The sequence below is a fragment of the Poecilia latipinna genome, unplaced genomic scaffold (assembly GCF_001443285.1).
Source record: "Poecilia latipinna isolate Pla-1442-1.1 unplaced genomic scaffold, P_latipinna-1.0 Scaffold287, whole genome shotgun sequence".
In the NCBI taxonomy this organism is placed as follows: Eukaryota; Metazoa; Chordata; class Actinopteri; order Cyprinodontiformes; family Poeciliidae; genus Poecilia; species Poecilia latipinna.
In genome coordinates this window covers 494,674-516,339 of record NW_015112903.1, presented here as the reverse complement: position 1 = coordinate 516,339, position 21,666 = coordinate 494,674, and the positions used below count along the sequence as shown (strand labels likewise).

General features: G+C 39.7%; 1 protein-coding gene across 3 annotated transcripts in view; it reads left to right on the top strand.

Annotated features, from left to right (window-relative positions):
* The first annotated feature begins 829 nt into the window (after positions 1–829).
* Positions 830–21,666, top strand: part of dusp8a (dual specificity phosphatase 8a) — a 46,428-nt gene continuing 25,591 nt past the window's right edge. The window contains exons 1-3 of one of the 3 annotated variants that reach the window (XM_015034100.1): positions 830–1,175; positions 10,396–10,789; positions 21,214–21,352. In XM_015034100.1, the coding sequence (XP_014889586.1) occupies positions 10,553–10,789; positions 21,214–21,352 (376 nt within the window). In that variant the 5' untranslated portion in view covers positions 830–1,175; positions 10,396–10,552. Of the gene's footprint in view, positions 1,176–1,298; positions 1,424–6,615; positions 6,781–10,395; positions 10,790–21,213; positions 21,353–21,666 lie in introns of those variants that run through there. The other 2 variants (XM_015034099.1, XM_015034101.1) reach the window with 2 other exon arrangements.

Here is a 21,666-nt window from a genome sequence, read left to right as displayed (position 1 = left end):
ATAAACATGAACATTTTCAATGCTTTTGGACCACCATAGACGGAGGCAAGTATCTCCTTAAAGGACTATATTATTCTGCATCGATAGCCTTTGTAACACAGTTTGTGATTTCTGTTATGCTCCTGCAAAAAGACTTTCTCAGTTTTCTTTCCAAAATGTTTGCAAAATATCCATTAAGTTATATTCATTTTTACCATGCTGTTTTTTTTAGTTCATGTTTTTGATAAGTGCCTTTTTTGAGAATGGTGGATTAAGAGCTACAATATGTTGAATAAATAATTAGATAAATATGCATTTATATATACAATAATCTATATGTAACTGTAATTAATACATTAAACTGTAATTTCACAAATTTAGTTTGCTAGATTACATTTAACAATGTAACTTAATGCATTTGCTTTTTGTTTTAATTTACCATAAAAAACATATATTTTAATTGCAACATAGCAATATATTGGATTCTGACACTTTGTAATTGGAGAATGGTGGCAATATGCAAAAGCCACCACCGGGCAAAAAGATTACAAACATGACTGTGTGGGGTCTAGAAATGTCTGAGGCTTAATTTAAAGATATTTATATGTCAATGCTGCAAAGACTTAATTATTACATTGCAAACGTAAATTGCAATTATGCCTTTTCTTTTAAATTTGATGAAGTCTGCTTTAAGTAACAACAAAAAAAGACGTAATTGTCCCTTTAATCCATGAGCCAGGAGCTGACGTCACGCTAACCCCAAACCACCGGCGCTGATTGGCTGGAGGTGACGTCAACTAATGCTTTTTCTGTTTTTTCCACTCCTCTCCCTCATGAACCATGACCTCATCGCTTTAGTTCATGAAAGTGCTAAAGTGCACCTCCTGTACCTGAACCCCTTCCTCCTCCTCAACGTACACATACACATTAACCGCTTTAGCCTGTAGCTGGCCCGGCGGAGCGTCTTTAACCTGCCACCATCCGCACTCTGCTCCTAGTCTGAAGGAGACGTCTGATGCTCCGTCAGCCTGGGTTTTAGTTCCTGGCGCTGTCACCCTCCTCTGCCTGTCAGCTGTGTGAGGCTACTGTAACTCCCACGACAACACCGCCAGGTAAACACCCATGAAGACGCCGCGGTTGACCCCTCACCCATGGAGGCCAGCTCAATAACACACAGAGAACGCGTGGAGGTCGAGGTGAGTGTTCGTGTGCGTGTGTGTCTTAAGATTAGTGGGTTGCTTTCATGACATTAGCAGCGGCTGCTTTGGCTCAACACTGCTGCTGCAGTGAGTCCGTGAAGCGCGCGCACCCTAACCCCCCTCCCCAGTCCGATCCGTCATGTGCGCGCACGTCTTATTATGGGAATTAAATCCGTCCAGGTTCAGGTTATCGATTCTTGTCCCGTGATGAACACGCTGTAGTTTACCCCTTTCATCAGCATAAGGTACGTACTTTTGTTTTGTTTTGTTTTGTTTTTGTCGTTAATTTTGAATTATGCGAGCTGTTTCTCGTCATCAATGGAGCGGTGAATTGTCGCACGCGGACATTTCTCCGCGTCATAACAACAACGCAGGCTTCCCATTGACACACACCAACCTTTAAACCCATTGATGACCGCACACCTTGTCTCTAATAATGATTCAATCTAGCTGTGTAAAGAAAATAGCCTTTCACGCATTTTATACTCTCTCTAATATGGGTCGGTTTATTATAGAGCGCTGTGACCGCACACCCTCCATCACTGTTATTAACGCTGTCACACAGACAGAGTCTTTGTGCGCCCCAACCCTCTATTGTTGACTCTATCTAGAGCAATCTGTTCCTTTAGAGCTCCTTCCCACATTTGTGTTCATCAGATTACATGGTGTGTAGACTTAGTGTCAAGCCTTAGCCGGGAATCGTTTGTATCAGTATTCATGTCGTAATAGTTGTCATGTTGAAGTCTGGGGGTTGTCCTGGTTTGTTATATGACCCTGCTATTTCCTGCTACCTCACTGGGAGAGTATTGATCAGAGGACACCAGAGGGCTTTATATCTGAATTTGTTGTTTACATCATCATGGCGATGATCTCCTCCAGCAGGACCAGCCAGGAATTGATTTTTCTAAATTACATGATCACTGTGGCAGCAGCAAGCATTCACCACTGGTAGCTTATCAAAGCAGACTCCTCTTTTCTAAAGCCTTTTTCTAATACGCATTGTTTACATTTGCTGCAAAATACTCCAGAAGAAATATGTGTAGCATCAGGAATTCCGGATGTAAGACATTATCATTGTTGATAAAATTATATATTTTTAAATAAAATAACAAAAAAATATTAGGAAGTTACTAGGAGTTTTTTCTCTTTTTTCCCCCCACTTTTTCCAAACTATAAAATGTATGTAAATGTAAGCTGATTTTATCGACAGAAAAGTAGGAAATGTTATGAAATTTTTAACAGTTTTGTTTATATATATTTACACCCTTCAATATTACTCGATTTCAAATTTGGGGTTTTAAAGTTTTCTTCCACTCTCATGGCCAAGAAAACAGTTTATAAGTTATTAATTAAAGAATTAAAGTTAAGATGGACCTAATGTCCTAGGTTATGAACAGAATATTATAATGTGTTTTTATAACTTGAATGCATTAGTTTATTTATTTCTTTACTTGCTTGCTTATATTAATTCTCTTGAGCTCTACATTTCCACTTGTGAAGTATTATTAATTACCAGATTCATCTGAAGATAAAATGATAAGCAAAATATCATGAATAATCATTATAATTTAGTAACACTTTATTTCTTTAACCATTCTTTATTAATTTGTGTTACTTTCTGTTTTGGGTGTAAAGATAAAATTGTTTTCTGTACAGAAATTGATGATACTGTATGACAGATTAATGTTTTTTATATATTTTTATTAACTTAAATTTGGCTTTATGAAAGTTTTTCGCTCCTTTCTCTCCCTATTTTTTCATAACTCAAAACAGGCCTTGAGTTTCAAAGAGAGATTATAACAGATTAGTACATTCTGCAAGCATTAATTCAGTATTGCAAAAGCATTGATACACGTTTTAATGAAACTCTAGATGAAATCAATCTTTCTTGCAAGCATGTCGTGTTGCAATAAACTTACTCTCAAAAAATGTGAAATTATTGCAAAAACTGCAGTAATTTAGCAATGTCTTTACTCTTATCGATGCATGCACAGCAGCAAGCAGGTCAGTGTTGGTGGGCTGAATAGGTGCACCGTGCGTTGTTATAGTTACTCTTTTCAAAGTGTAAATGATAGGCCTACATTCTCTCAAAAGAGAAACGGCTTGTTAACACAGATTTGACTCCATGACAGAGCCTGGAGGCCATGAAATGCTCTCATGATGTCATTGTTTGCAGTCTAAACAAACAAGTCAGGTCTGTCATTGTGCGACTCTACGAGTGTGGGCTTTTATCAGCAGAACCAAGGCTTTGGACACAGATGACGTATGCTGGGAGTTAATGAATAACCTGGATAGTATTACATCACCTCTGGTTGGCCTCCAGTTGCTCCTTTTGTGTTTGCCTCGCTTCATCATTTCTGATATGACTTTATTGAGCCGGTCCAACATGGAGTCATGGGTTTTGTTTAACCAACCCGCTTGTAAGTTCCTACGTCAACTAGGCAGATATTAGCTTACTTTCTCATCCAGTTTTCTATTTATGTGTTTCACACAGAGTATTTCTGCAATCAGTTTTTATTGCTGGTTGTAAAGAGAGCCGCTGTAAAGCCATCTGATGATTTTATTTGACCTTACAAGAAGAGAAACGTGGAGGAAGTTTTTCTATTTCCTTATTATCTCTTCAGGCAACTAAATGTCTTCGGTCATCCCTGAACCCACCGCACTCTGCGACTACATATATTTAGATTGTTTCTGTTGATTATGCATAGATATTGTGTTAAATAACTCTAATATGCATTGGCAACGCATATTCAAGACGCCTAATATATTGGGATTTTGGTTGAAAAACAACTTTTTTCACAAATCCATCTTGAGTGACATAATCCTTTGTTTCCACATTTTACAATGAGTGAAGTTTGGAGAAAAAAACAATAATAAGTAATATATCACACAAAGAATAGCACTGTTGGTTGTGTGGGAGTATTTTGGCTACAGAGAGGATAATGTTAACCAAAAACAGGCACCTCGTTGGTCATGCCTTTCAACTGTTGCCATAACATGACAACATATGACAACATTTGTTTGAAAGTTTCAAACAAACCTAAAAGTTCCTTCACAGTCTTGGGAAAAGTCTGGAAAAACATAAAATTTGCTTTTATGGTTTTCCAGGTTTGGTAGAAAAGGAAGTTGTGTATAAAAGACAAAAAAAGTTTCCACACTTTATCCTATGTCTGGAAGATTTAAAAAAAATCTACATTCATAAAAATCACAATAACATTTGACAAATATTTATAAGTTAAGTTATGAAGAACAGATTTAAGGTACCAAAGATCACAAAATGATCTCTAAGAATCTTTAGCGTAAAATGTTCCTGTCCAGATTTCATATCTAACTTTAACGAGTCATCCTGAGCTTTCCCAGAAGCAAAAATAAAAAATAAAAAAAAACTGTGAAATAACTGCTTTTCACTCTAAACAATCAAAAGAAAACTTGAGCATCTCTAAACTAGGGAAATACTTAGTCCTTAGATGTCCAGAATGTTATTAAAATGAGAAAGAATCAAAATATTCTGGAGAAATATGGAAGTTTTAACTGGGAAATGTGCAGGAATACTCCTCATAACAATATTAAAATGTCTAAAAATGGATTTTCTATGGAGTCTACCTTAAAAAAGAGTTTTGTATGAATGTAACAGGATGATGGTGTTAGTTTCTTGTTTATGTAGAAATGCCCTCAGATGGTTTTTGTGTATTACTGGCCTGCAGCCATGAGCAGATTTGGGTCAGGCTCATAACAATATTGTTCAGGGCTGTTTTTACCAAAAATCTGGAGGAAATAAAACCTCCAAATGTCTCTAATAATAACTTTATCTATCTGTAGAAAACGAGAAACTTTTTTTTAATCACAGAATATCAGTCTAATCTTTTCCTGTTTTAGGTCTGCTAATATCACAACATAGAGTTCAGAACGCTATATCTGTTTTCAGTTTTGTATTTTTCAGATTTAAACTTTGAGCTAAAAAAGTAGCGTTTCTGCAGCTGCGCTTTAAATAAAACCATCGACAGAGTCGAAGTAAACTCTTATTCCTGGAGGAAGGACGTATGATTTTGTTAATTGTGTGCTCAAATAGTTTTGTCTGATAGTGTTGTCTGTTCATATTCAGAAAATTCTGAATTAATTGATGAATATCCATATTTCTAAGTATTGATAATTTAATATGTATAATATTTTCCTTCATACTAATATTAGACCATAAGGCAGTTTTCCTTGAGCCTCTGAGATACTGACAAACTTGTGATGTTTTTAAATTAGACAATATTGTGAATATTGTATTCTGAAATTTCATAGAAACATAAAAATTTAAAATGTGACAAGAAAGCAAAGTTCTTTATATAGCACCTTATGTTTATTGTTTGGTTCTTTGCTCACTTTAATCATTTTGAGTAGATATTAGGTTTAATTATAATACATGACATTCTTTCATTAATCTTTGTCTTACTTGAATTGTTGATCAACCTTTGTGTTGATTTTTAGTAAATCTTTAATCCTTAAGCAGATGAAAGTCCCTCATTTTTCTTTCTCTGTGTGTGAAGGAATTGTTCTTTTGGGAAGGTAAAGAACTGACCCTTCAGATTGATTTCAGTAGATATTGAGTGATTTTTCATGTAGTTTAAGATTCATACTCTACTGAGCTCGCTTGATGAGGTGTCACTGCAGTAGCTGACCACACCTCACACAAATGACAGCGCCAAAGGGACTAAAGGTCGCAGAGACGGCTAGAAGCAAAGCAGTGACGTATAAGACAGAGAGGATAATGTGAATTTGGCACAATTTCCACAGTGTTGCAATCATTTGATTTCCTAATACGACGTGGAACTAAAATATAGCTCTAAAAATCATCTTCATCTCTTTCTTTTTTTTTAAACTTTTTTTGTTTGTTTGTTTTTACCATTTCTGTATTCTTATCCAGCATCAGCAGCAGGATCATCCGACCAGCACCGCTCTCCCTGCGCTTCCATCATCCCAGTTTGGCTGTTTCTATGTGAACTGCAAAATCTGCAATGTCTGTCTTGCTGCTTTTCCTCCTCCCTTGTTTTCTCCTGTTCAGCCACAGCCTCAGAGCAAACTCCAGGCTACAGTGTTGTGAGAATAATATTAATATTTCTTTATTTTAGAGCCCACAAACATAAAAGGGAGAAACACAGTTGAGGGTTGTTAGGTTGAGTCAGCATGATGAGGATTGTGATCCCTCCCTTGTTGTTCCGTTTTCCCTCCCTGTCTGTGTTCTTCAAGCAATCTCTTCCTTTTGCTTCTGTTTGACTCTGCATGTGGGACAATTGTCTAGAAAGATGCAGTGCTTCGGTCTCTAACTATCACACATATTAAAAAAAAAAAAAAAAAACCCTGCACACTCCTCCCCCTCCCTACCGCCGTTCACTGCACAAGAAGAAGAAGAAGAAAGAGTAATAGAAAAGGAAGGAGGGATTCTGAGAAGAAAAAATGGACAAGAGTCTGGGTGGGAGGGAGAGCAGTCGCCATTAGACATATGCAGAGTCAGATGCTGTCCTCAGCAGCAGGGAGACTGAAAAACAGGGAAAAGAGATTCCCACCCTAGGGAGCTGTGCTGTTAGCTGCTCGGCTGAAGGTCTGCCTGCTACAGAAGGTATGAATATAACAGGTGATGGCTGTAAGGTGCAGGAGCTGTGTCTGATAGATGTTGGCGTTGCAGCAAGGCTTTTGATTGCACACTATTTGCTTTACATTAAAATTAAAACAAATTTGGTGCATTGCCTAAGATTCACATTGATTCAGCAGTTGTTGTTTTGAATTTTGTCTTCTTTTTTTTTTACCTTCAGCTAATATAGACATTTCAGTGTATTATTATATATGTTAGTATCACGTACTGTTCTGCAGCTGATATACAAATAGTTGTGTTGTGTTTCCCATGCAGCGTAACCGTCTACATGTCGTCTTGTCGTGTCTATTTTCTCTAGAGTCTGGCATTTCGCCAGGCAGCTGCAACACGTACATGTATGATCATCATTCGGTCCCAGACATAAACCTTAATGGCAGATAATTATTTTGTCGTTAAGTACGGTGCTGTAACGTCCATTGTCACATCAGACAGATAACTGTAGCCACAATCATGACGTGTCACAGTTCCTTGGAAAGGCATTTATATCTGAACTTTTTCCATATTTCTTCACCTTGGGTTTTTATGTGCTAGACCAGCACAAAGTTTAATGGTTACACGAAAGCAATGTCATACATGGTTATCACAGTTTTTTCCCCTTTAAATTAAAATATGAAAAGGATTGTGTGCATTGGTATTGAGCTGTTCTTGTAGTTGTAATTTTCACTGCAGTTCTAACACATCAAGATGTTTTAATCCACATAATTACATTGGAGCTCTGGATGGATGCATAGGGTTTTTCCTACTGAAAACTGAACCTCAGCGGCACATCTTTTGCTTCTAAGACTCCCTGGGTGCATTGCCCTATCCTTCTGCCAAAAAACCCAAGAGGAAAATCCCCAGCATGGTGCTGCCACAACACTGTTTCACCATTGTTATGGTATGTTTTTAGGTGTCCACTACAAATTGTATTTTTATCATTTTTGCCCTGAGCTCTCCACCCCACCAGGAAACGGGCCACCAAAGGTAGATTTGATGCACATCTATTTGATGGAACATCAGCTAGGTAGAAGTTCTAGTTGGCTCCTGGTGTAGCTGATAGTTTTGAAGTCTCATCTCCAGATGTTTCTTGGACCTCCTCTCTTTTACTTGCCGTGGGGTTTCCACTGCCTGTGATATTTGCTGGCTGTTTGTCTTGGGTGTGCCCTACCCAGCACCATCTTTTCTTCCTGATTTCTGCCTCTGCTATGAGTTGGCAGGTCCATCCACTTACAGCTCTGGAAAAAAAAATAAGAGACTGCACTGAACCCCATTGAAAACCTCATGGTTATTCCACTAAATACTGATTTCTGAACTCTTCCTGAGTTAAAACATTGGTATTGTTGTTTCTAAATGTATATGAACTTGTATTCTTTGCATTATTTGAGGTCTGAAAGGGCACCATCTTTTTTCGTTATTTTGACAATTTCTCATTTTCTGCAAATAAATACTAAATATTTCCACTGAATTTTGGAGACATATTATCAGTAGCTCATAAAATTAAAGAACAATGTGCATTTAACTCAAAATATACGTGTAAAGAGTAAAATTGGAGAACTGGTGATTTTGCAGTGGTGTCTTAATTTTTTGCAGAATGCAGGTTTATATTGGTGGTGTTTGGCCAGCTCATGTGCAAAACCTTTTTAAGACAGATATTGAGGAATGTCCAGGTTTTATGTGCAAAATATTTTGGTCTCATGTTTGTAGTACGTATATCCTTCACACTGCTCTGGCTTTGTTCTTCTTCATCAAAGACCAGGCTGTTTTGCACAGCTAATCATTGTCCTTTAAGCACCTGAGGTGTAGCTCTCAGCAGCTCATCGCTACCAATGGCATCCTGGCTGCTTCTCTGATTAAGCCTCTCTTTGTCCAACTTGGCAGCTTGGGTGAACAGAAATGGGGTGGGTATATTTACAGTTGTTTGGATCGCAGCTTGTACAGTGCTCTGTGAAATATTTAAAGCTTTACGTCTTGTTTTATAGCGTTATAACCTATTTATAACCCTTTTTTACACACGACTTTACCGCTGTCCTTTCTGGTGGGTTTCATGTTAGGGGATTTCTGAGTGATTGGTTGCACTGAATTTTATTTTAGGATAAAGGATGAATGAAAATGTGAACAAACTTCACATTTGTATAAGGCTATGAATGTTTTACCAAGCATTGTACATTCAAGGTAACAGCATGTGGGGTTTTTAATTATTTTATTTTCAGTATATTTTAACTCAGACTCTCCTGTTTTCTCTTTAACAAATTTTTCACTTTTTTCACGCATGCTGAGGTTGTTAGAGATCGTTCTCAGTGCGTAGCATCTTTTCCTTTCTCTTTTCTCCTGAATAGATATTAAAGATTGCAGAGCAGGTTTATCTGAATGTCTTCATATGTTGTAGCCAATTAGAAGGCATAACCGTTTGCTTTGTTTTTTTTTTTCCTTTCTCACTTCCCAGTTGTGTCTCCTTATATCACTAAAAGCATGATGTAAAGTTGTTTTTTTCCTAAAGTCCTCAGTTAAATAACGAGGAGCTTGTGTTTATCTTCTTACCATTCCTTATCTGTTTCTACAACTTTGTCTCCTCCGCTCTCTCTTTTAAAGCCCCATTTAGGCTTTGGGGTAAATGAAACTGAGCTCATCAATTTTTCATCACACCATGTGCGTGTAGATAAATAAAACAACGCGGCACCATTCACATTCTGAGCCTCTCGCTTGTCGCACCACCATTGGTTGACTGGAGACATCATCCTAAGTGTTAAGTGTTTTTCTCATCCCACTATTGACCTAAACAAATTGCACTTTGGTTTCCTCATGACCCTAAAGCATAGACTAGTTTCCACGCTGTTAATCACACAAATGCAAACATGATCAATGATTGCATGTATCGTGTTAAATTGGTGAGTGTGATGGTGGGAGTGAGCGGAGAGGAGTTTGGAGTGATTGGACATGATGGATAGGAGGAGGCGGTTCATCAAGTTTATGGATGTTTGTCTGACACACACAAACACACGCACACACACACACTATCAGAGGATGTCACACAGGTCGTTTGCCTGTGTCCAGACCTGCTCTCTGAATTCCCCCGGCTTTATTTAACTCACACTCTCAGTTTCCTGTTTCATGAGCTGCTGCTGAGGAGATCTGGGATCAACAGCCACCAAACTCTCACACACACATAAACACACACCTGTGTTTCATTGTTGTGAAAGTCTAAATTAAGGTTGTGGCTTCTTTCTTTTATTATTTTGAAGCAAGATGTTCCTTCATATCCCGGCACTGAAAAGTGATCCTGTTGGCTGTTAAAGTCTTTAAATAACTTGTGTTCATGTTTAGCATTGTGGTTATTTTTATAAGTGAGAGGCTCAAAGTGTGCTAATAAAAGATGATACAAAGTCTATAAAAATAGTTTATAATTTCCCCATGGGCATTGAGATGTATGCATAAAAGAGACATCATTGTCACTTTGGAGCTGTTCAAAACGAGGACTGACCTGCAATTTTTATGATTCTCAGGTGATTAGCTTCTTTTAACTGTGACTGTTCATCAGTAATTCCTCCAGAATAAACATTTATTACTGATGTTTATTACATTTTATCTTTATCTTCTCTTTCGTAGGCACCATGGATCTCTTGGCGCTCGCTCTGGTGGTAGCCCCTCTCCACTGATCTCTCCCTTTCCCCATCTTTTCCTCCATCTCCCCCCTTAAGCCTACCCCTCTTCCTCTTATTCTTTCTTTCTTACCCTTCACAACCACTCAGCCCTTCCTTAAATCATGGCAGGGGAGAAAGCTCCCAACAAGCGGAGCGCCATGGACATCAAGCGCCTGGCGAGCCTCATTCAGAGAGGAACGGGCCGCCTGCTGGTGATCGACAGCAGGACCTTTTCTGAGTACAACGCGTCACACGTGCAAGGTGCGGTCAATGTCTGCTACTCCAAGCTGGTGAAGAGGCGACTGCAGCAGGACAAGGTCTCCGTCACCGAGCTGCTGCAGCCCAATGGCAAAGTGAAGGTGAGTTAAAGCTGCACAGCAGCTGATGCCACAGATCAGGAACCTTCTTGGCAAATGAGTTGACGATATTCATGGCAAGTTCAAGCATGTAGATGAGGGCGAGGCAGCTGAAATTTAAAGATGCTGGTGGATGGATCCAGAAATGTGGTTTCCCTCTGCTTCCTGCTCAATTTAGAGAAGCTACATAGTGCTGCTGACATATATCTGTGTTGTTTTTTACTAAAGGGGAATATTTTCTCATTTTTACTTCCTATAAAGTTATTAATAACTGAGAAGTAAAACAAAATGTCAAATTTCAACACAGTAATATGTGAGTCTAATATGTTTGTCTCATTTAAACCACTATAAGTTAATCAAATTTAGAGATGTACCAATCAACCTTTTCCAGGCAGATACCAAATTTCAGTTTTTTTTTGTCTTTCTTTAATTTTTGATTGATGTTATTTTTTCTTCAAAGGACTATAACACATGAAAACTTAAAGAAACTTTCAGCACATTCTTTTTCTGTGGAAAAAAAATTAAGAAATTACAATCCCCACTTATGCATTAAAACATCTATTTTGTGGAATCACTATGCAAAGCTAACTTTGTTAACACTTTATTGACCTGGAGAATTCAATGTCAACTGGATTTTTTCTGTTTTTTTGTTGTAGCAACCAGTTTTAGGACATAAACAATGTTGAAAACAATGTAGTTCAAATATACAGAAGCAGAGAGCATGCAGGGGGAATGTGCTGTTTGTAGGTCAAGATGTGCTTGTCATCAAATGTATGCATCTGCTCTAACTGCAAGGTTTTTTAAATTAGAAGTTCTTGAAATGTCGCTAAACTAGAATTACTGAAAAGCAGCTCTGCCGGCTTTTTGAATCAAAGTAGGGCTCGGGATCTGAGTCCTCTCTGCAAGCCTGCATCACATCCTGGGGTTGGGAGCTGGTGGGAACGCCATATTTGTCAGATGGGCTTATTGTATGTTTATTGCTTATTGGTGTCCCTGAAATCAAATCCTCTTGTTTTCCATGACTTCTTCCTCTGAATATGAAAGTTTTTTTTTTTTCCATGGCTTGTCCACCTGTGGTGTGCCTACTCTTGTATTTTTAGTCTCTGCTCCTCTCAAGGATGCTTGAGAGGGGAAGTCTTGGTGGGGAGGGTTGGGAAACTTGTTTGGTCTCTCCGTATCATTTGTGTTTGCAGGGATCTCACTGCAGCTTTACATGAGTAAGTGAACATGATAACAAGCTGCTGAAGGCAAATTCAGAATGTGTTCTTCCTGGTTCCTTGTGTTATTTTTAGCTATTTAAGCTCGTTACACCCAATAGTTTAAACAGGTGATGTAAACTAGGCTAGGAGGTGTGGCGCAGAATGACATAAAGTCCAGTTGTTGTTTGTGTTGTGTTACACTGGTGTTGCCAGGAGCAGATCAGAAATATTTGTCTTTGGTTGCGTAAAACATAATCATGACACGGTCCATAGATTGTGTCTTTGTGTCATAGATTTGTGGCAGACTTGTGTCTGATTCACAGCTTGAACGCTCGACTGTTTAACTGAGTAAAGGTCAAATAGTCAGACAGCATTAGTGGAAATGTTAATTGTTTTAACCTTCCCTGTCACTCCCAATCAGCCTGGCCTTGCTGATGGTGTCAAAAGGAGTGTGGGTTATTCTGCAACTTCTTAAGAAATATTTATCCAAACTTTAGCAAGACGTGTTCAAGGTTGCATGTGGAGTTTTGTCAGGAAAAATATCCACCATGAATTAAATTTTTTCAAAAGTAACTGAAGTTATTTATTTGCATATTTACTCCATCGCAGAAAAAAGTTCAATGAGTCCCTCAAAGTCCCAAATGTCTAAGATAGCCATACCCACTATGAGTTTATGCAACATATCAGAAGTCCTGTGTAAAATCTCAGCGGCATCAAAATGTACAGATGAAGAAAAATCAACAGAGAATCTTCACTTGAAGACAGTCGAAATCTTTTACGTTATTTCACCCAGAATGGTTGGAGGTTCTGCAGCTGCTTGTGTTCTGCTTCAGCCTCAATTAGGGTTTGTCTTTGCCCTGAAGGGCAGACGGAAAATCCTGCAGCTCAGAGGGTTTGACTCATCTCCGCCAACAGATTCTTGTCTGATAATTTTGCTACTTTGGCTTGCGAATACGCATGTCTAGCTGCAGTATGCATGGGAAAGCAACAACAAAGAGCCAGCCCCGAAGGAGTTAAACTCTCTGCAGCTGCAGAGGTATGACGTCGGATATGTTTTGAATTCAGTCAGTTTAAGTTTCATTTCTGTGTTGCCAGCTCGAGTCTGCTGGGTTCATCTCTGTGTGAGGCCGTGTGCTCGGCAGATGTCACACTGTGGCACCCCACGGAGCCATGCTTCCTCCTTTCTCTCACTTTCAGTCGCATGACAGCTCTGCCTGTCTCTTTCAGCTTTAGCCTACAGCCTCTCAACACTGACCCATTCCTTTACAGCTTGTTTCCTCTCCCTGTCTACAGTTGCCCCATGGCTGGTTTGTTATTACCCATTCCCCACCACCCCACCCCCAGTAAAGAGGATAAGGCTTGTGATTAATGCTAAAGCTGGATAAGGCTGGAACCAGCCGGGTGAGAAGGGCGGGACTGACAGACCCACACTCTTTTGTTATTGGCTGAGCATGACATCATCTCTTTGTTTGTCCAGTGGCAGGCCACAGGTTGGGCACGTGCAGGCTATCTGTGTGGCATTGGAGCCAGCTAACTCCTCGCACACACACACACACACACACACACACACACACACACACGATCCTCGCTTACCCTCCGAGCATCGCCAGGAGCGGCCTCAGCCACCCAAGACAGCAAAGGACACCATTGTGGCTCTTTGTTCAGGAAGTGAATGCAGGAAGCAGAGACCTGCATTGACTGTATTCAAGGATGGGCAGCAGCCTCCGCCTCCTGCCTGGCCGCCTCTCGCCTCACATCCCATTGAGAACTAATAGCCTGCTTCCCCTAAGGTGCTGCGCTCACCCTCTTTCACAGATGCTCTTGATTCTTAAGTTAACTGAACTGAAGGAATATGTTTGACCAACGCAGCTATTCATATTTTGTCCTGTTTTTTTTTCTACCTGTCACATCATATCTCTGCATGCCCTCTTAAGTAAATCCCTCGATTAATATAGGACAGAGACAGCTGGAGACTATAGGTAATGTTGTTGAGGACCTCTGCAGGTAGAGCGGGATGCCACAGGGTTTGCAGGTTGGGGCTTCCTCTGGTTTGCTCCAGCAGGCTGGAGGCCAGGCGACTGGTTCCTTGCCTTAAGCCTAGATAATCTCTGCTGCTGTGATGGGGCAGCCGGCCAGCCAGTCTGGCAGATGGACCAGAGGTTTTCACTTCCCCTGCTTCAGTTCTGATGTGTCGAAGTGGGAGAGTGAGTCCAGTGGACCTATCTGTAGTGACAAATTAGTTCACTTTTAGTGTTGAACAATAAAATAGTCCCACTTTGTTTTAGAGATAGCCTAAAAAATTCTTATTATTCAGCTTTTTTGTTGTTGATACAAATTATGTGATGTTTCACCTACAGACCATCAGTAGGCTAAACTATCAATCCCAAAATAGTTCTTTAAATGCAAAATTCAAATTCAAGATTTGTATTGAATCGTCTGTTATTTTTTTTTTTATAGATGAACAAAAATAGTAGTACTTATTCATTTATGATACACACACCGAAAGATTCTTGAATGAGAGCTGGAATAATGCTTTAGTTCAATTAGAGGAAAGAAATATAAAGATTCACCCAGATTTACTGATAATGAAACCGTTTCTGATCTTTGACGCAGGGTTTCTGATGAGTTCACTCGCAGGTCAGTCAGTAGAGGCTGTGCTCCTCTGCAAGGTATTCAGGATGTTTCCTGATCAGAAGTTCTGGAGAAATATATACATATATACGGGGGAAACCTCCAGATACCACAGAAGGAGCTACATCTTGTAGGTAGAGGTCGATGTCTGAGTCTTCCTGCAAACCAGTAACCCACTGTATCTTGGACAAATGGAAAACAATGGCAAAATAAGGCCTTCTTCTTTAACAGTTGTTCTCAGAGAAGTAATGCTGTATGTAGTGGATTACTTTAACTCTGACCGGAGGTTAAAGTTTTTAGAGGGAGGAGAGATTCCCTGCTTTGTGCTTAAAGTTGTTTTCACTTTTCTTTTGAACTTCAGCACACTGAGTCCATTTCTGTGTATGTTTGCCGGTAAAAGGTTCTGACTGGTAACCCTTAATGACAACAAACTCATATTCAGATAGTAAGACTTGTTATTACCCTGACATATGTCTGCAGGAGGGTTCCATACCGTCGGGATCTTGTCTGGGCTTCTAGTTGCTGGAATGACTAAGTGCTCTGCTAAACATTTAGAAAGAACATGTGACCAGGTAATGCATTTATACAAAGAGGAAGATTACCATCGTTTCCACTGATGACACACACCATATGTTGTGTTTATCCTCCCCCCAAATGGGAAGGGAGGCAACTGTGACACATAGTGGGAAGTCCGAGGGTAATTTGGAGAATTGAGAATTATCAAAAGGAAAACTAAAGTGAGACTTTCTTTTTACTACTAGCTACTATTTAAACAGAACAAGACACTAATAAATGGAAAACACCAAACATTTGCCATAATCACATTGTTCTGCACACACAAACCCTTCCTGTAACCACAGTAGAGAGTTTCAGAATGAAGGACAACACATGAGTCTTTTGTGTGTCATTCAGCAGAACTGAGAACTTTTTGTCTCTGACTCATATTGTGGATTTTTTTTTCCCCTCAGATCACCCAGAGGGCAAGCACTGGGAAATTTTCTGGAAGTTTCATTCACATTTCCTCTGACCTTATTAAAGACTCTATATCTGACAATATATTTTTTTCTTTTTTTACTGCAGAACCAGATGTGTTGCATGTTTGCTTTGATGAGGTCATACGCTGGCTTGTTTGATTTAGCAACTCCTCTGTTTAACATTAACACAAACATCACAAGATGACGCCCTAAAGGAAGACTACTATTTTATTTTTTGCATATCAGCACACAAAATAAATTTATTTCAGAATGCCACGATTTCATTTTCAGCATGTAAGAGACGTCACTAAGCACGTCGGCAGCTGTCCAGCTCAGTAGAGCGTGACACATCTTGGCATTCTTTTCAGGTACAAGCACATACTCCTAACGTGTACACAATCGAATGCTGTGCTTTTAATGACTTTCAATCCAGGACCGTCCTTCCTCATTCCTTAAAGTAAATCTGATTAATTGATTTACTCCAGTTTCTTGGCTCTGTTGTGTGTCTTTAGATATCCATTTCAGTCCTTCTTCGCACAGTTAGTCCTGGTTATTATAGAAGTACATTGGTTTTATCACTCCAAGTGAAATATGAAGGTGCCAGCTGTCAGTGCCGGTCACGGGCTTGAGGTGCACATAGCAGGATGTGTGACAGGGTCGTAAACCTGTAGGTGCAATGCAAGGAGAAATCACATCCTGCTGATTAACTGGGCTGTTTATATGAGATGTTGTGTCAGAATGATATATACTTGTGTTTGGTTCAGATCAGATTGCAATTTATGAACCCAAATGTTGGTTGGTACTGATATTTTCCAGTGAAGAAATAATTTACATAAACAACGGTGCTGATTTAGGTGATTGCTGGGGTGGGTGGCAAGGCAATTGCTAAACAATCTGTAAAGTCTGTAATTTTGGTTACAGCAGATTCTTCTATTTATCCATCCATTATTTCTAATTAGGTAAAAGTTACAGAAAGGAATCCTCGAAATTCCTCTGCAACTTTCTACAGCTCATTCTGATTCACCCCCCGATGTCTCCATGAATAAAGAGACATAAATGTAACCCCTCCAGCAAATCTTTGGTCTGCCCCAGGGTCTCCAACCAGTTCGATGTGCCTGGAGAGACTCCCAGAAGAACTCGTTCAGGAGGCACCCTAAAAGCCAAAAGACTTTGCTCTTAAGGCTTCTGAGATCTCTTTATTTCACACACTCCTATTGGCCTGAAGTTGCAAATATGACCATAAGACCTGCAAAAATAATACTCTGAGATCTCAAACTAGACACCATACTCCTTACAACTTTGCCTTGACCATCTCACCCTTGACCATCTGACTCTGAGGTGACGAGGTGCAGCCCCGGAGGAGTTCAGTCCTCCCTGGGAATTAGCTTGACATTACGCTGAGAAAACAGATACAGTTCTTGCTTGTTATTCAAGGAATGGACAGCCAGTAAAGCATTATCTGGCACCTTTCATGCCAAAAGAGGTGTCAGAGGGATATGTGTCCCCACTCTGGGGAACACAGTCACTTTCCTTCTTAAGATCTACAATCACATCCCGTGACCCCCTCAACAAGCATAAGGATTAGGTTCAGATTATATTTCCCAGCCCAATTTTGTAACTACTTTTTGTGCCATAAGCTTCAATTGCATTGTAAAGTCAATGTGCAGAAACATGGAAGTGTAAAGACTGGATAAATGGATTTATCAAAGGCTTTGTCTTGATATTTGACCCATTAAGCGGCATGAAGAGCGATCTTGCTGCAGACATCTTATTTTCCAGTGCATCAGGAATGTTGGGCCATTTTTAGACTGTTTGTGCTGATATTGTGTCCCACACCAGCTCCTTCTCTTCCCTCCCTCTCATTCTCTCTCTTTCTCTCTCTCTTACTCACTCTCTCTCACACACACACACAAACACGCACACACATCCTCCTGTTCTGACCTTGTCTCTGGTCAGTAGCACTGCTGAAGTCAGGGGGGGAAATCATGTTTCCCTTTCTTGCACAATCTCTTACTCTGATGCTATATTTCTTCCACTCTGGATTTTTTTTGTTTCCTGTCATCCATGTTTTATGATGTTTGCGTGTACAGACTGTCCCTACTGAGGAGCTTTGACAGTAAGGCCAAACCTTGACTTTAGGCTTGCCTCAGACCCTGTTTTTTTTTTTTGTTTTTTGTTTTTTTTCCCTCATGCTCATTCATAAAGCAGGGCCAGTTCCCACTTCTTTAATTTGCCTTCTTTTTTTTTACCCTCTTCCTCTGTAAAAAACAGATGAAAAACCTCTCCCCTGTGACCACTCCTTATTTATGCCTGCTGTTATGCCAGCCTCCATTTCCTTTTACATGAAGCCTGGATGCTGCAGGAACCTAGCATCCTGTGTGCTAACTTAACTTTTTGTCCTTTCTGCACTTCTTTCTCTACGCATTCAGCATTCCTTCAGGTCCCCTTCCTGCCATTGCTTCCCTTTCTTTGTTGTTGTTTCCCCTGTCTTGCTTAGGCATTCCTTGTTTACAGTCTCTGCAGAGGGCATGCGTCAGTTCTGTGCAGGTTGGGCCAGCATTGTGATTCGCAGTGATGCTGTTGCACTGCAGAGGAACGAGGGATCAGTAACTTTGGTGCAGTCAACATTCTACCCCTTTCTCAGGACGCTGGTTTCCATACCACACTTAGCAGGATGTGTAGCTTTTCAATGTCATTGTAGGAAGACAGAGAGCATGCATCACAGTCGGCCATCTGTACTGTCAGACAGACACTGAAATAGGAGCTACATAGGATGCGCCAACAGATATGTTGTCTATTTTTGGTGAAAGCTCACACTTATAAGATGTGTCTGAAAGGAGTGAACAGATTTCCTCTAATTCTGGTTTTATCTTCAAATTTTGGGGGAAATATTTCATAAGTTTGTTCAGGGTTTTTTTTTTTGTTTGTTTTGTTTTGTTTTTTAAGTTGCGCTTAAAATATTTACTTCCTTAAAATGAAGACAAGTCAAACTAGTAAACAAGATCTCATAGCAAGAGAAGACGCATGTGTGTATATGTGTGTTTTCAATTGCACTTCACATGTATGTACAGTTAAAGACCTCTAATCCTCAGGCATAGAGATCAGATGCCCAAAATAGATCTGATCGCATTAGGATTATTAGCCAAATTTACCTGAGCTTAGTAAAGTGAATAGAGGATAAAATAAAGAAAAACAGTCCTGCAAAGATGAACTTATTAGTAGAAAAATGATTAAATGTGTGCACAAAGGTAGATAAGGAATGAAGCACAGGTCATGATAAATATGAAAGATTATATTTATTTCTCTGTCAATTTACTTGACTGTTGTAATATATATCCTCTCTAAATGGTATCACCGATGGTGTTTTTTTTTTTTTTTTGTTTGTTTCTTTTTCCTGTGCATGTTGTGGCCAATTTCTAATCTCCAATCTAGTAAAGATCCACAGTGTCTTTTTCTGGAGAAATATAATAAACAAAATTTAAACTTTTGGTCTACATTTTGTTTTAGTGCCAATTTAAACAATTTTCAAATGAAATGTTTACTATGGCTGACAACTTCGCTTTTTGTAAAAGATTTCAGATCTCAGTTGGACTGTATTGTATGTTGTCATGTCAGCATTAGTGTTTATGGATTAGATTTTGGTTGAGGATGGAGAATATTTTCTTACTGAACTGTACAGATCAACATTATTTTGTATGAATCAGCTACCTGGCTGTCTTCCAAACGTCTCTGCTGTGACTGCCCATCATGTATTCATGCACACTGAGAAGCGCATCACCAGAACGCCTTTTAGCACAAGCAAGCACATGACAGGTTGGGAAAATGTGCAGTTGTGCTTAAAAGATGATGGCCACGAATCCTTTTGTTTTCCTATTGCGCCGTTCCACTTTGTCATTCTTGCCTCACATGTGTCTCATCTCCATCACCTCTCCTGTGCTCCTCCTGCATCCGTGCCCTCTCCATCCCTTCCTCCGTTAAGCTTCCGTCCTCCTTCCTGTCCAGCGGTGGTTCGATGATGCAGTGATTCATAGCTGCAGTAGGCGCTGCCTCACAGTCATGTGACCAAAGCCTGCCTGACAACATGGGTGGGGGGGAGCAACAACAGAGCCGGGGCTGGATTGTGTGCAGTCACATGCACGTGCTCATCAGCATCCTCCCTGCCATCTTTTCCTCACGAACACAGAGAGACATTTCAGACCGCACGCCCGTCCTCTCGTCCTTTTAAAAATACGACATCAGCAGCGGATGCACTCCATTCCCAAACTCTCCATCACACAGCTGTTTTTAATAACTATTATTTACTGATTTGATCCAACATAACAAGAAATAGCCTCAGCAGTTTAGAGATGTGACTTTCTTAGATGCAATGCTTTATTTATAACCCTGTTTTTATCTTCGTAACTCCCTCAAGCCACTGTCTGTTACCAAGTCATGCTTTATGAGGTTTTTTTGTTCAGTTACACCAAAGACTCATTTGCATTACCATGCAAGTATTTATACACCCTGCATTGGATGTGCTAGGTCAATGCAAAGAAGAATATGGATGTGAAAAAACAAAAAGGATAAATTATGTTAAACATCCTTTGACGCATAAAATCTGAACAGTGTTGTTTTCTTGCATGTTCGGTGCATCTGAATCAATATTTTGTAAAAGCATATTTTCCTTCTGTCACAGCTGTAGGTGGTCTTATTGGTGTGCTTCTAGCAAAGAATTACAAATTTGGTCTGTTCTTTCCTGCCCAGCACCTTGGACTCATCCAGATTGGAGGAAAAGCATCTGTTAATATCAATTCTCTGTTGGGTTTATGTCTGGACTATGACTTGGCCTTTCTAACACATGAATATACTTTGATCTAAGCCATTTTTTTGCACCTCTGGCTGTGGGTTTAGGGTTGTTGTCTGACTGGAAAGTGAGCCTCTCTCTTAGGCTCATGTCTTTTTTAACTTCTAACAGTTTTTCTTCAAGTTTTTCCTCTCTGTTTAGCTCCACCTAACTTCCTTTTAACTCTAACCAGCTTCTCTGTCCCTGCTAAAGAAATGCATCCCCACAGCATGATGCTACTACCACCATGTTTCCCAATGGCCATGTCTGGTGTGCATCAAGTTTTACACACAAACATAAAAGAGTTCAGTTTTGGTCTCGTCTGACCAAGAACACATTTTTCACATGCTTGCTGTGTTGGTTGTGACCATCTGGAAACAGGACTTCTTGCTTTCTTTCTTCAATGACTTTCGTCTTGCCACTCTCTGAAAATGAACAAAAGTCATAGTTTGCCCCACTACCCACTTGGCAGATTTTTATTTTCAAAGCCATCTTTCCATTTTGCAGTCATCTGCTTCTTTGATGTCAGTCTGTCTCAAATATTTACAATAAAGTTCATTGAAATTTGTAAAGGAATGACTTCACATAATATTTTGTCATCATTTACTGTCATGGAATATTCCTAAAATTTTAGCAGTTCAGATCAGTGAATCTGCTTCTAAGTTCCTTGTTGCACTAAAAGAAAAAGGTTAGAATTGCCGTCATATTTGCAGGCTCCAACTTCCTTGTTGGATCATTATCATATTTTCCATTCCAGCAATGAGTAATGAAGCTCTTGTGTGTTATTTATTCTCCGTGCAGGTGGAGCTGGGCAGGAAGCAGGAAGTGGTGGTTTACGACCAGAGCTCCAAAGAGGCAGGGCACCTGTCCAAAGACGGCTTTGTGCACATCCTCATGGGAAAGTTGGAGGGTACCTTCCACAAAGTCTCCCTGCTCACCGGTAAACAAGACCATCTGCGCTGTTGCTGTTTGTGGGTGTTGTATGCTGAATGAGTGGGATGATGGTGAGGTGAGCGAAAGAAAAGAAGCTTTTATTGTCCAGAGAAATCTTCATGTTTGTGCACACATCTAAGCCATCTCCTGTTGAACAGGTGCAGCATTGTCATTGCTCAGTTTAGCCAGCAGATGTCACATTATGCCAGTTGTTCCTGATTTTTACACACACATATATATATATAATATAAAATGCTGCCTCACTGGTGTAAAGTTTGCAGGTTTTCCTTGAGATAGGAAAGAAGAAGAAGAAGTAAAGCA